Source organism: Equus asinus, chromosome 4, assembly GCF_041296235.1.
Source record: "Equus asinus isolate D_3611 breed Donkey chromosome 4, EquAss-T2T_v2, whole genome shotgun sequence".
NCBI classification, from domain to species: Eukaryota; Metazoa; Chordata; class Mammalia; order Perissodactyla; family Equidae; genus Equus; species Equus asinus.
In genome coordinates, this window is record NC_091793.1 from 65,180,524 (window position 1) to 65,196,316 (window position 15,793).

The window sequence follows — 15,793 nt, forward strand, 5'->3', positions numbered from 1 at the left end:
AATTGATATCCCATCCATGACACGCACTGTAGTTGTAATGTTCGGTACATCAACTTTAAAAAGTATATAAACTCCTTATTATCTAAAAATTGAAGATCGTCAAAAGACCATATGAAAGTCTCATTCAAGAGATTCTCTACTTCCTTGATACATCACCCTTAAATAAGTCAATACTTGATGTTTTTGAGTATTGACTTTTTCTGAAAAGTTAGAACAATTTAGACAGTTTTATAAAAACCTCTTGTTTGGCTATTGCTCTCACCTTGTTTACCAGACTTAACTCTGGTGAATCCGTAGTTTTACTTCGAATTTTAAATTTAAAATAAAAATGAAAAAGAGAAACTCTCAAGATAATCTATTCATTCAACAGGATAATCTGGTGAAAGTACCAATGAATATTGGCCACAAGTCAGATTTCATATATGTCCATGAAGTGTTTGGGAAAATACTCTGACTCTGAGTTTGATGGGTGTTCTTGAAGGCCTAGCCAGTTTCAGAGAGTTTGAGCACTACTTACAACATATAGAAATACAGCTAGATATTATTGGTGCTTTCTCGTTTTCATACTTTAGCAATATATGAATTAAACAATAGGGGTTATATTATTCTTACAGACTGACTCTGACAAAATTTACATTTAAGGTGAGAAAAGTAAATCAATTCTGTAAGAATAAAAAAATATCAAGTATAGTAAAGGAGAAATAGAACGTACAGCTTTGCAATCAAGTATATTTAGGAATAAATCCTAATTTTTTATTCTGGCACTACCAGTGTCTGATTACATGAGCTTGGGATAGGTATCTGTGAGCCTCATGCCTCTCATTCAGGGAGATGTTCATATTATATCTCTAGAGTTGAGAGAATAATGCTTTTCTATATATCTGGAATTACATTTGCTTACAAATGTGATGTGTAATTGGTGTTCAGTAGCTGTTAGTTTCCACAACATAGGTACAAGTGGACACACATTTTTCCAAATATGAGCCTTGTTATATGCATGACTTATTATGGTGTTCTCGCCCAATATCACTGTATTTTATTCTTTAAACTGGAAGTTGTGATGATCTCTCCACAAGTCTTTTCTCCAGCCAGTTTGCAGCTGACAGGAGGATCCTGAAGCTGCCGCCTCTCCCAAGTGCACCGCAGGAATGCTAAGTCTATTTGGGGGAGCCAGAGCTTATCCCTCCTTGCTGTGCACCTGGTCCCCTGCTTTCCTCCTCTGCCGCCCAGCATCTTTTATCCCTCCATAAACACAAAGGTATTTTGAAGGTGAGTAAGGGACGGGATATTCTCCTCCCCTCCCATTCTGGAAGCCTGAGTAATTCTGTAGTTCTTTTAATAACCATCCAAAAATTAGTTCCTGCTATGTGTCCAGCAGTAACGGGCATGGAGCTACAAGAACCTGTAAGACAGGCTTCTGTCTTTAAGCAGCTTGGAGTTATTTGGAGACACAGGTAAACCAAAAGAGGCAAGGAAGTGAAATAGGCCTTATGTCTATATTCACTTATGCCAAAGAAATTGTCAGTCCTTGAAATACATCCTGATCCAGAGGGTAGGCTGAAAAGAGGGCATTTCATTCTAAAGAAAATGAAGCTATGGCTTTTAAAAAAATTTAGATAAAATAACTCAAAACTTCAATTCAATCTGAAAAACAACCAGTTCTGATTGAAAATGCCAAAGAAAATAAATAATCCCACATCTATTTGTCTCCCTAAAGTCAACATAAAACCTTAAAATTTTTCCTCAAAATGAAGGTGGTCTTATTTCTCATTTCAAACAAAACAAAACAAAACAAAAACCTGTGAAAATTTATGGAGTCTTCAAAATTTGGAAAAAATAGAATAGTTCCCAAAACACCATTTTTAAGAAGAAAATCCATGCTCTCCATGAATATCACAACCTAATATTACAAGCAACCCAGAATAAAATGACAATAATAATATTCCCAAGATTCAGTCTGCCATAACTAATCTTAATCCTCAATTTACTATTGTTTTCAATTAGAAACAGTGATGGGTAGGCAATTGGCAAATAACAATGAATATAAAATAGAATTTTTTTTCCAACGAAGTGAGACCAACACAGAAAAAGGCATGTGCAAAGAACAATTTGAAACCATACTGTCTTGATTTAAGAGGGAAAACGACTCGGGAGATTATAAGAAGGGAAGATTATGCTGTTGATTGCCAAATCTTCACATTTTATGGACATTTAGAAAAAAATAAATATTTGGTGATGTTTTTCCCTAAACTAGAAGTGACATAATCTAACAGATTACTTTATTTGGTGCCTGAGTTTCTGAAGGCTCCACCGGGTGCCTCTTGCTGTCTGTCTCCTCCTCCCTTTCCTCACCTCACAGTCGGACACAGGTTTCCGCTGACACTGGGAGGTTGAGAACTGGGCCCAGGGGTGGGGAAGGGAAGTTCTGTATTACAGCTTGGAGCAAACTGTCCTTCACTTCCAAGCTGAAGTTTGCTTATAATTACAGAATAATTCTAAATTTTATATTTGTTTTATCACTTTTGTTTTCAAACCTGAGATAGAAGCTGTTAAGCACAGTGACTTTAAAGTCAGACCAGACTACAGATTCCCATGCCACGACTCACAAATTGGGCAACTTTGGTCAAGTTACATAACTGAGCTAGTTGAGTCATTACAAGATATGTAAAGCGCCTGGTATATAATAAACAAATAAGTAAGTAAATAAATACATACTCAGTTAACACATTCTCATTAACAATCACACTCTGTGGTTTGTTTCTGTTTTTATAGATGAAGGACCTGAGGCCTAGTCAGTGAATTACCCAAGTTACCAGAAAAGGAGGAAAACTAAACTTTTTGCAACAGACACCCTAATTTCCCTAGGAACTGGAGCCATGCTGGAGTAAGACTTATATACGCTCTAATTATTTCTGAATGGGCACTCAGCAGTTATTGAACTACCAGCAATCTGGGTATAGGAAAATGACAGAAACGTTCCCTGGTTACCATGATCACATCTCAGTTTTATTCATCTGAAGAGAAAAGATGTCCTACCCAGATGCTGTCTTCTTGCTTGTACTGTTTCCAGTTGCGTCCTGTGTCACTAAACATCAGGCTGTAACTCGTCACCCAGTCAGAGCTTCCGTATCTTCCCTGCGTGGCCACTGCTGTAATCTCCACTCTGTTTCCCAGGTCCATCTGGAGCCACTGCTGAGCATTAGAATCTGCTGGGGACCAACCGCCAGTTCCTGGAAGAGGATCAGAAAGAGAGAGAGTTGTAGGAACATCTCACATAGCCTCAACTTTCAACTCTCAAAGAGAAATGAAACAGTGTTCAACTAAGATGCTTTTACCCCCAAATATGCCCTGCCTCTGGTCTTAAACCCCTGGTACTTTCTTGGCCCAATTTCCATTCTCTTCCTCCATCTAATTCCCTTTCATGGGCTATGGTTCATCTCAAATGCTGTTTCCTCCATGATTCTTCCTCTGTTTCCCCAAACATTACAGTTTCCATCTTATGGATTCCTACTGGAATTTGTTTTGTTTTTTATTTTCTTACAACCTCAACCTTTAACACACCTTATATCCTCTGCCTGTCTGATACCTCCTTCCTCGCTTCTTTTTCTTTTCTTCCTTCTTTCATTCCTCCTGCTCTGCTCCTGATCTCTCTCCAAATACAAACTATGAACCTACCATGGGCCAGACATTGTGCTGTGGATACAAAGATGAAAGATCACTGACTACGCCTTTGAGAGGTTAGCATTCATTCATTCAACAGATGTTCACTGAGCACTGGGAGCATGCTGGGTGCTGAAGAATGAGAGACATGCGAAGAAAAATGTGTAATGTGATGTGAAAGGAAGCCTTATGAGAGGTAAGCACAAGGTACAATAGGAGCACAGAGCATCAGAAAGACCTTTTAAAGACAGTGACAGGGGAGCTGAAACCTGAAGCAAGTACAGCCATTTCCCTAGCAAACAAGGTTGGGTAGTGAAAAAGTGGGATAGAGATCAACCAGCAGTGAGATAGGCAAAATCTCAGACAGACATGAGAGAGTGTGCTGCATTCTAGATCTGCATGTGATTCGGTAGTCTCGACAGGCAGGAGAGGGGCATTCAACGTGCAACAAAAGCCTTTGGGCATTATTTGACACCGTGGAAATTTGCAGAAGATCAATGTTAGTTCTTGCTTAGGAGACTTGTGAGCTAAGTTTTCTGCTTTCATTTTTCATAAGAATAAAGAAGTCAGTATTCGTTTTTACTGACTCTAGAGTTTACACATCTTCTGAGTCGTGAGTGGGAGCTGTTGCACACTGTCCTACACCACAGGTGGGGACGGAATGAAAGCAACCCCTTTGTTAAGGATCTTGCTCAGGGCATCAGCTTAGAGAGTTAATTGAATTTTTAATTTAGAGGAATTAATCAATACATTTCTTTTTATTTCGAACCATATCATTAAAAATATTTTTAGTGATGTTCAAGTCTACGTTCCCACCATTTCAGGAGGAGTCAATTGGAGCTTTCCTTGGTAACTGAGAACATTTCTGAGCCCCAGCCCTCAACTGCAGAGATAGCCTCTCATCTCACAGGGTACTGGACATGCAGACACAGGAAATAGAGGACACAAGGTAGATCCTACTCTGGCCATAAAGCACATCTCACGAGTTATCTGTTGGTTTTCTCCCAGTAAATAGCTAATCCTTAATAGCTTTTATTTTAGAAGGTTTGTTTCACTCCCCTGAGAATATTCAAATGCAGGGGAAGGAAGAGAAGGAACGTGCTCAGCACCTACTGTGGAATGTATTTTATTAAGTGTTTTGCAAGACATGAATATAGTGGCAGATACTGCTGATATTCACTAACATTCTCTCTTCCTTCTGTAGCAATAGGACTGTAGTGGGTGCCTATCTTAGCTGCATTTTTCAGCTCTCCACACTGTTGTAGTTATGGCCCTATGGACAAGTTTGCTCCAATAAAAATGTCAATGGGAAAAAGATACGCCACTTGCAGGCCATCATGTCTCTTCTCCACTTGCTTTCCCCTTCCTCTACTGATGGCTGTAGTTGACAAAAAGACCCTAGATGATGCCAGAACCATAATATTGAAAGATCCTCGATCACTGCATCATCATGTGGAAGAAAGCATCTGCTAACTTGAATACCCGCCCCAAGCTGTAGTATGAACAACAACTAAACACCTATTGGGTTTAAGCCTCTGTACATTGCAATCTATTTGATACCACAGTTTAACCTACTCTAATGCAGATACAATATCCTGTGAAGTAAATAGCAAAATTCTCAAATTATAGTTGAGAACACTGAGATTCAGCATGTTTAGAACACCTGGCACTCAGGATTCAGGCATAGCTATTTGAGACTATTATGTAACAGAAAAGAACGTTTCTAAAAACACAGAAAATCAGTAAGGAGGAAAGGCCCTGGGAGGAGGCATTTGAGCAGAGATTCTGAAATGCCAGCTCCAGAAGTAAATTTTTGTCAATTAACTCTGTCTTCACCAAAATGTCCATAATTCCCAATCCATTCCACTGTCTCCTAATTTCTCAAAACTAACAGGAAGGCTCAAGAAGAAGGAGATTTTACATCTCCAAGAAATCTAAAATTATTCTGAACCCATTCTTTCTTTCCACCCAATTTCTCCTGCTGCCCATTTCATGAGGCCTCTTTCTTCTTAAGTGAAAAAGCAAACTTGTATAAAGTCTATGATCTCAAAAACTTTAAAACGTGATAGAAAAGAAATTTGTATGATGGTTTCTTTTGAGTGGTGGAAGTATGAGTGATTTTATCCTTTTACGCTTTTGGCATGTCATGTATTTTCTATTATCAGCAGCATGTCTTTCTTCTATAAACTGAAAATCTCAGTATTCATACTTATGTGTTTTATTGCATAAATAATATATATGTAGCAATTTGAGCTGGTGATATAAGGTAGAACTTGTGACTTCTTGTGTGAACATCACTATTTTTTAAATTAAAATCCGTAAACCTTTTTTTATCCCCAATAGTGCCCAATTAGACTTCCTAGTCATGCTTTAGAATTTTTCTTTGATTTAGTCTAATAATTCTTATCATATTCAGATATAAGAAGAATTTATGTTGAGGATGGAAGAAAGAAAGAAACTGACAAGGAATTTCCCCTACCATCTTGCAAAGAACGAAATCACAAAAGACTGACCAAAAAGCAACTCAAACTAAACCAAAGTGAGAAAAGAGGGAGAATTAATGCTAAAAAGATTTCTTCAAATTTATCTAAAAAAAAAAAACACATCTCCCTTTTATCGACAGTAAAAACTTCCCTGAAATTAATCAGGATAGAATTGTTAATGTTAGCATTCATTAACGCATCAAGTTAAGAATTTTCCAAATCCAGGAGCCTCAGCCTAAGCTCTTAAAATGGAGGGACACTATCTGGGTGATAATTGCCAAGGACTCTTTCCCTGCTGCTGAAGATGCTCCCTGCATTACAGCTAATAGGAAGGCACCCGGGATTGCCATGGTTGCTATGGCAAACATTTTGTTCCTTCCACCAAACAATAAATGTGTTTTCGCAAATGATGAGAATAGCCTGAAGATACTATTTGCAGTTGCTCTGAAGACACACCATGCCCACACTAGCTTTCTATTTCTGAATTATTCTCTAAATTGGGGGTGTAACACACACAGATACCTGTGTTTGGCAGGTGGAAGGTGTTAACTAAGGCAGTGCCATCTGTAATTGTCAATGTAGAATCAGTGATTATTAACTGCGATTCTCGTAAATCCTGGATTTTAAATTTAAATTAATTTAATGGAAATTTAAAGGAAAAAAATCTTATCTTAGATTTTCCTAGCATCTAGAATTTTTCATTAGTTTTTCAAAGGTGGGATCCAAAATGATTTGGAGGCTATATCTTAGTTTATTCTTAGCACACAATAAGCCTAATATTCTACAGACTGTTTTATTTGACTTTTGGGGAAAAGATGGAATAAGGAGATGCTGGACTAAAAGCCAAGAGACCTGGTTCAAGGCCCAGTACTGCTCCTGAGCTTGGATTAGATGAGAGATTCTCAATGTGCTCCATCATCATAAACACCTTGAGAGCTTGTGAAGAAGACAAACACAAATTCCTTGGCCTACTCCTTCATAGCTTATCCAGAGGCCTAATCAGGGAATGTGTGTGTTGTTTTTGTTTTTTTTTTTTAAGATTTTATTTTTTTCCTTTTTCTCCCCAAAGCCCCCCAGTACATAGTTGTATATTCTTCGTGTGGGTCCCTCTAGTTGTGGCATGAGGGACGTTGCCTCAGCGTGGTTCGATGAGCAGTGCCACGTCCACACCCAGGATTCGAACCAAGGAAACACTGGGCCGCCTGCAGTGGAGAGTGTGAACCTAACCACTTGGTCACGTGGCTAGCCCCAGGGAATGTGTGTTTTCAGAATGGTGATGGTGACATGCTGAGTGGTTTGAGAAACACTGGATGAGATGGTTTCTAAGGTTCCAGTCCTAATATTTCACTCATAAGATTTGCATTATTTATCTATTTAATGGTCCAAATTAAGTGAAATTCAACATGCTATTTGTTATAACAAAAAAAGTAACAACATGGAATTGCTTCTGAATCTAAAGATGGACATCTTTCTCCAATTGGATCCCAAATATCCCACACCCAACCACAGATGCATATTCTGAAAATTTGTGAATTCAGAAATATCCATCTTTGCCCTCACTTGGGCAGTTCTTTCCACTCCTAGATAGGCCTTTTACTTCTTCTCATTGCCCTCAGTCGACACATTCCTGTTAGAGTGTTCATTCAGACACAATATTAGCTAACAGTTGTGTAGCACTGAGCAAGTGCTTGGCTCTGCCCTAAGCACTTGGCAGACGTAAAGTCATTCATCATCACAGCAGTTCTGCATGATAGGTATTATTATTATCCCCATTTTACAGATGGGGAAACTGAAGCCAGAATGATTAGGCAGCTTTTCCAAGCTTACACATCTAATAAGTGGCAGAACAGAGGATTCAAACCCAAAAAACTGGGACCCGGCACCCAAGCTCTTAACCACTCAGCTACACTGCCTCTCAACAGCATGGACACAGCACTCTTGTCCTGTTCCTCCTTCTTATTCTTAGTAGAAATTCTCATTAGAAACATAACTCACACTTCACTTTTTTTTTCAGTATCTCACTTGATTCTCATAGCAATCAGCATAGTATTTTTAATTTCCATTTTCTAGAGAACAATGCATCCTCAAAGGGCCAACTGGCTTATCCAGGTTATATGGTGAGACACTGCGCTCCAGCCCAGTTCTTCTGATTTCTAGTCCCTGCCTGAGGTTTGAACCAATGTCTTAAGCTAGCAGGAAATGACTCTTACGGGGAATTCTATCAAGATTTAAAGTAAGACAAGAGACTCAGGTGCCCTGACTCCCGCTCAGTTCCCTGCTCAGCCCTCTACAGCAGGATGCTGATTCCTAACTTCACACACTGGAGAAGGCTCTCAGCATGAAACAGAGTAACTAGTAGAAAATGCAGAAATCCCTCAGTTTCCACTTATAACTCAGAAAGGGAAATGAGAATTGATTGATGTCACACGCTGGAAATGGGCACAAAATGGATTATATACAGGTCTCTGCTAACTGATTTTTCACAACTATCATTCAGAAAAAGAAAGTCCATTTAGTACAAGACCAATAGGAGCTAAAATAGTTACAGACATATAGCATTTTCACATCGGATCTGTTTTAAGCACACAGCCTAGCCATTTTTAAAAAACCCTAAAATAAACCACGTAGGGAGCAGTTTTCCTAGACTTGTGCTTCCCTCTGGGTTTACACAAGGCCCCAAGAATCTACAAGCACAATCTCACAAATGACTGGAAGGTTAGTTTGAATTACTAGCTGCATCATTAATTATTAAATATTTGGTGCCTCTGTAAGCAAAGTTTCAAGATTTTTCAGGGACAAAGCTACCTAGTGATGGTAATGAGTAAGGCAGAGAGACTGTCCCATAAATATTTAACATTACGTGGTATGAGTAAGAGTAAAAGCAACATTCATAAGCATACTTGTAGCACTCAGGAGGGCTTCTTGCACCTCCACTCAGAGCATTGTTATCAACCATTTGTAACAGGACCTGCAGCTAGGCAGGGGCTTCTGAAGCTGGGGGGGCCACTGGCTGGAACAGTGGGCATCATCCTTCTGCTACTGGACAGGTGCAGTAGGACCTGGGCATTGTAGACTGGCCCTTGGCAGGACTCCTGCACTTCTCTCTACACATTTATTTAGGGACTAACGAGCCTCCCATGGGAAAAGAAAGTAGAACTTTACCAAACAGCTTTTGGGTTCAAAACAGAAAAAATCTTCAGGAAAACCTGGAGTGGCCCTATTGAGGCCAGTTTTCAGGAAAGAACAGAGAAGGTCATAAGAGGAGATTCATGTAAAGGAGGGGAGCGTTTGGATCCAAATCAGACCCAGTTATCATAATTGAGGCTGTCGCAAGTGCAATGCCTGAGGGGAGTGGCTCTCTGTGTGTGACTTAGTTTGAGTTCCCCAGAAGTCAGTTATGAGACAAGGATTTGAGTGTAAGTAGTTCATTTGGAAATTCACCTCAGGAAACTGGGTGACGGTGATGGAGACGAGAGAGGGGAGAAAGGAGAGCCACTTCATGGTGCATCAGCAAGCCAGCCATTCCTGCGGGTGAGCTTAATCCCACCAGTGTAGGATGTACCTTAGAGTTGTATCACCAGAGCAGGAGAAAAACTGTTTTTTAAATACCAACTCTTTCAAATATTGATTGAAGGCTGCTGGAGGGCAGTGTGGCATTTAAAGCACAGAGAGAAAGCCCTTGGTCAGAGAAGGGAAGGTATAGTTATTGGGATTGGAAGTCATTCTGTTGGGGGTGTTCTCAGAGCTCCATTCTGATCTTCTTTAGCAAATGGATTCATCCTCCAAATGCAGGTGCTGGCTGACAGCTAGAACAGCCTGTCCCTTTCTCCAGAGATCTGCCCTTGGCCAAACAGAAGTCTTTTTGCCTGGGAAGCTACCTGTCCCCATCTCAACCAGTGACTGACTCATACAAGGTTCAAAAGGTCGATCCCATTCTCTCAAGACGTGACTGATATTTACTGTGTGACCATGGTTGAGAGCTTCCTCTTGGCATGTGAAGGAAGCTAGACTTCAGTTGAGACCACGTTTCTTGCTAGCTTTCACCCCTGCCTCTCCTGACAACCCGTCTCCAGACACCACACCCCAACAAATAATTTGAACAGGAAATTCCATCTCAGCTGAGCTTCTAAGATGTTCTCTTTGTACCAAAGTGGTGAAGTTCAAGGGATTTGTTCACTGACAGCCTCTGCAACAATGTAAATACTTGGCGACACAGCAATGTATGTCTGTCTGTGTTTATAGGAGAGAGCTGTATTATTACTCTGAAGGATTCTGACGCTCATTATTCAGAGAGTTTTGCTGTGATATTCTACAATATGTATCTTCCCTTGTGAGGAGTGGAGCCATTAAGGCCCTCGTGGATCAGAAAAATATATCTTGCTGCACATTTCACAGTTGAGAAGTTGCAAAAGAAGTGAGGGAGATCAGCAAGAGAGCATTTGGAGCTTAGAAAATTTGGAGTTCAGTCCCAAGGAGGATATCTCACATTTATGCCCCTAGCAGGCCAAGGACTGATTCATACATGTGTAAAAACAGCTAGGCATTTTTAGAAACTTAGGTGAGACGGTCATGTATATAAAACTTGAAAAGATGCTAGAAATATACTGTTCAATACAGTAGCCACTAGCCACATGTGGTTATTCAATTAAATTAAATTTGAATTAAAAATTCAGTTGTTAAGTAGCATTAGTGACATTTCAATAGCCACTTGTAGCTGATGGTTATGTTATTAGACAGCACAGCTATAGAATATTCTATCTTTTCAAAAATTTCTATTGGATAGCACTGCTCTAGAATTTCTCTTATAAAATGATAAAAGCTATTTTTATTTGGTAGATCAATACAGTTTAACTCTACCCGTGTGCTGCTCAGGCCTAGGCAATTTTTAGTGTATTATTTATCTCTCATTTAATGGATAAATAATTATTGAGCTCTATCCATCAGTAAAGCAGTGTAGAAGATGGAACAGCAAGATAAGACACTTCTGGGGTTTTAGGCATATAGAGATAAAAAATGACTCTCCTAAGATCTTTGAAGCAAAAATGGAGAAGTGGAATTGAAAGTCACTAAAACTGCACATCTCATATTGTTGGCGTTACCACTTAAAACTTTCCTCTCATGAGTGTGATACTTTTTGCACAGTTGAGCATCTTACATTTAACTTGGTTTCTTGGGGCAATTTTGTTTGAAAGACAGTGCCCAGTCTAAGTCTGGTGTTTGAATTGAAAGGGCCACTTTCTACACTGTGATTTTTGGCGAGTAATTTCTCTACTTCTGTAAAGATAATATAGTTAGTATCTACTTTATCAAGGATCAAGTATCAAGATAATATACATCTATTCATAGGTTTCATGACTACAGGCACAAAATGGTTAAATACAAGCGTGCTTAATTGTTACCCCAAAAGCTTCATCTTGTGTTCACAAAAAAGAATTTTAGCATCAGTTCAAACCTTCATCAGGAAGTCACTCTTTTGACTGGAAGATGTGCAATATAACCCAACAAAATGGCAGGAGACACAGCTCAAGGAAGAGAGGAGAGAGAAGAGACATAATTGATTATTCTTTTACTCAATATCAAATTATTAGTCTAAAGTCAGCCAAGGTAATTCCATCACCCTTGACTGTGACTGAGTTTAAGAGTGGACATGTGACCAAATTATGATTAATTGGACATGAAAGAAAATCTGCTAGCGATGCAGAAGAGAGGTTGGGTGCGTCTGCGTCCTGAAAGAATTTTACTGCTCCAAGCAGCAGTTCTCAAACTTTAGCACATCAGAATCATTTGGTGAGCTTGGAAAAACAGGGCTTTCTAGGTCCCCCTGTCAGAGTTTCTGGTTCAGGGGTTGGGGATAAGTCCAGACAATACGCATTTTCTAACAAGTTCCTGGATGATGCTCACCACACTGCTGTACTGAGCAATTGCAGTGTGATAATTTAAAGGTAAGCCACGGGAGACCATGGTCTGTTTGTTTCCCAGGACATTGTTGCATCTGGCTGAGATGTTGGACAGGCTTATTAGCTCCAGAATGACACCAAAACTGAGGATGGCATTGTTAACTGATCCACCAGCTCTGGAGCCTGTCCTCATTGAGGACTTCCTTTTAAGTAGGGTAATATATTGTTCTGATCCTTTTTAAAAAACGTACAATAAAACACAGATATAAAAACATCTCACTAAACAAATATTTAGCTTAATAAATTATTACAGGGGGAACATCTTTGTAACTACCACACTGTTCAATAAATAGAAGTATGGACAACTCTCAATCTCCATGTGCCTGGTCTTAATAGTTTAATAGTTTTTCAAGCTAGTGAATTATTTTCAAGCTAGTGAGTTTTCTCTTACTTGTACACAAAACTACCCTAACCCAAAGATATCTCAGCAATAACAACCGATGCTCTGGGTATTTTTGTGGAAGAGAGTCATTAGAAGCAAGTTCTTAGGAAAACAAATGATAAGGATTCTTTCATGAAATTGGGACTTTTATCAAACATGTACATTGATTAGAAAAGTAAAGTCCAGGCATAAATTTCACAGGTGAATATAAGTAAGATAAATGTAATTTGAGACACTCAAAAGAGGCCCCAAGGAAGGGCCCACCATAAGAATAAAGTATTCAAGCTGGAATCCTGGAGAAAGATGAACTGCGTGCTTATCTCAAATCCTATTTTCTGGTTCCTTAGAGCTGGTTATACATTACCATCTTCACTCCACACGGTGGATTCAATAATCCTTAACTCATCTTTTAAATGCCATTTCCACAATGTCTTAACTGAGTAAATGGGTTGAGTAGATCCTACCTAACTACTCCAGGTTAGACAAAGCAAGAAGATCCATCATACAATATGTATCCAAATCCAACTTATTTCCTCATTGTGTGAACCTCATTGCAAATATAGTAATCAAAAGCCAACCTCTAGACAAAGGTATGTCATTAATTATCTAGCTTTTAATTCCATTACTATATTTTTAAGTTTCAATGTTTTAAGTTCAATGCAGTGAACTGACAAATCAAAGAAGATCTTGTCTCTTTGAAAGTATTAGAGAAATCAGATTGATGATTCACTGAGTCAGCACTTTAAAGAGTGCTACTTAGAAATAATCTCAGTTTTGCCTTTAAAAGGAAGTGGCCAACTATCAGGAGAAAAAGTAAAGGGAGCTGGGGGCTGGCACTATGACGTAGTGGTTGAGTTCACAGGCTCGGCTTCAGTGGCCCGGGTTCGCTGGTTTGGATCCCAGGCCTGGACCCACACACTGCTCATCATGGCCCAGGGTTTGCCAGTTCGGATTCTGGGAGCAAACCTATAAACTGCTCATCAAGCCATGCTGTGGTGGCATCCCACAGAAAAGAACTAGAAGCACAGTACAACTAGGATATATAACTGTGCACTTGGGCTTCAGGAAGAAAAAAAGAGGAAGACTGGCAGCAGATGTTAGCTCAGGGCCATTCTTCCTCACACACACACAAATACAGCTCTTCAAAAAAAATAAAAGTAAACAGGGAACTACCTGGGTTTTTCTATCACTTTTGTTTTGTCCTACTTTGATGTTTAGAATCTTTGAAGCATTGTATTATTAGTGAGCAAAAGTATTCCTAGGCTTCCCCTTGCCCTCTTAACTTCATTTTGTTCTATACTTATCCTAGCTGAATAGAGTGAGGGCCATCACATTGGATTTGTCTACATCTGAGACGGGGTCCCAAGGCTCCCATTAAGTAGCAGAAGGTTTCTATTCTGTATCTCTCAATGATCTATAGCTGTCTTAGTAAGAAAACAGGCCCAGGGCACTGTTTCAATATCTAGGTCAAGGTTAGTTTTTCCCATAGGCATATTAGGCCACAGTATGATTTTTAGGGGCATCAAGGAAGCACAGGTGCCTGTATATTTCTTCCTCCCTTGATGCCTGAAAATCCAGTCTTTATGGTTAAAATATTGGCAACCCTAGTTGAAATGCGAAAATTACCGGAAAGGGATGACTATTAAACCAACAACATCTTTACTCAGGTTAAGATCTCAGATCAACGTGAATAGAGATAGGAGTTAATGTGGGGTAGACAGAATTAGATTCAAATCTAAGTTCTACCAACAATTAGCTGTATATCCTTAGGTCAGTGATTTGACATCTCTGAGTCTATTTCCTCATCTTTAAAAATGTGAATAATACCAACTATCTTAGAGTACTGACATAAGATTAAAATAGAGCTTAAGTTTTTAATTTCTCACACAGCTCCTTATTCATCATAACTTTTGATTTCCTTCAGCTCTCTCTTACCCCTGAGATCCAGAGTGAAAAAGACACGGAGGTAAGAAGATTCAGGCGTGCTCTAGAATAGTGCATCTCAAATTTGAATGTGAGAGGTAACAGTTGCTAAAACATAAGTTCTGATGCAGAAGTTTGGGGGCAGAGGCCAAGATTCTGCATCTCTAACAAGCCCCTAGGTGATGACCATGCTCTCACCCAAAGTCTACACTTGGAGTAGTGAGGGGCATATGAGATAACGAAGGAAAGCATGGGACCTGATGCCTGCCATGCCTGATATGGCTAGGACAGGACAAAAGAAAGGAAAGGTGCTGAAAAGAAGGACAGAGCACTTCAAGGGGAGAGGATGGAACCCAGTGACAGATTTCTGCACCTCTCAGTATCTTTTTAAACAGATTAGATTAGATCCACATGACGGCTGGCTCAATCAATCCAGAGGGGAGACTGGCGCTGTCTTTTGCAAGTAGGCATTATAGTGCTGCCTGTGAAATTGAATCCTCAGGATTGTCACCTAGCTATCTGGAACAAGTCCCTAGACAGCTGATATCATGCTAATTGAGAGAACCCTGATTCCAAAATTGTTTCCAATCCACATCTCCTCAGGGAGGGACCAGTGACACCAAACTGAAAAACAACTTACAACGACCTTCATGGGTCCTTAGCTTTTCACAACCAGTGCTGCCCAAGTGGGAAAAAGAAGTGTGCATGGATTCTATGCCAAAGGGAGACAGAGGTTTTAAGCCTCTTCATTTATCATGAGCCCAGAAGTTGAAAATGCCTTGACATAAAATATCAAATTCTCCATGGCAACAAAATCATCATGCTAGAAACACACAATCTCAACACACACAGGCAAGCATCTCAAAAATACGTTGAGTGTGGAAGAAGGATTAAAATTTCAAGGAAAACATGGTAAATGTAATCGTGGCAAAACTGTATTTGGGGAAAAAAATACCAACCTCTCCTCTCATGGGGCCAAAGATGTCTGTTTCTATTTGTCTTTTAATCATATAAAGTAACATAAAACCTTCCCCTCACTTTTAAGCAGGTCGAACCCACAGCTCAGTGGCTTCATGCTGTGCCACCAGCTCCCACACTTCCTGCTGACAGTAAGTGCTTCTCACAGCCCAGCGGACCATAATACCCAAATCAAAAGCTTTCGAGCCACAAAACAAATCACATTTGACAAAATCATATCCCTCCTAAGCCACATTTGTATAGATTGACTTGGCAACCTAAGTTAGTGCTGATCTGACCTCACGTTTAATGTGTTTTGTCAGTTTTTTGAAGGTAATTAGTTCCCTTCTTTGCTTCTTATTTCGTTGTGTGTGGATGAGATGGGGGTTGAGCAGTGTGTGGAAGTGAGAGAACAAAAATTGCATTTAGCA

At 39.6% G+C, this 15,793-nt stretch overlaps 1 protein-coding gene across 2 annotated transcripts in view; it reads right to left on the reverse strand.

The window, feature by feature from the left end:
- The window catches only part of CNTNAP5 (contactin associated protein family member 5), a 767,582-nt gene that overhangs the window by 569,985 nt on the left and 181,804 nt on the right, over nucleotides 1-15,793 (reverse strand). For both annotated transcript variants that reach the window (XM_044769171.2, XM_070507397.1), the window contains exon 3: nucleotides 3,037-3,230. In XM_044769171.2, coding sequence (XP_044625106.1) covers nucleotides 3,037-3,230 — 194 coding nt within the window. The remainder of the gene's footprint in view (nucleotides 1-3,036; nucleotides 3,231-15,793) is intronic.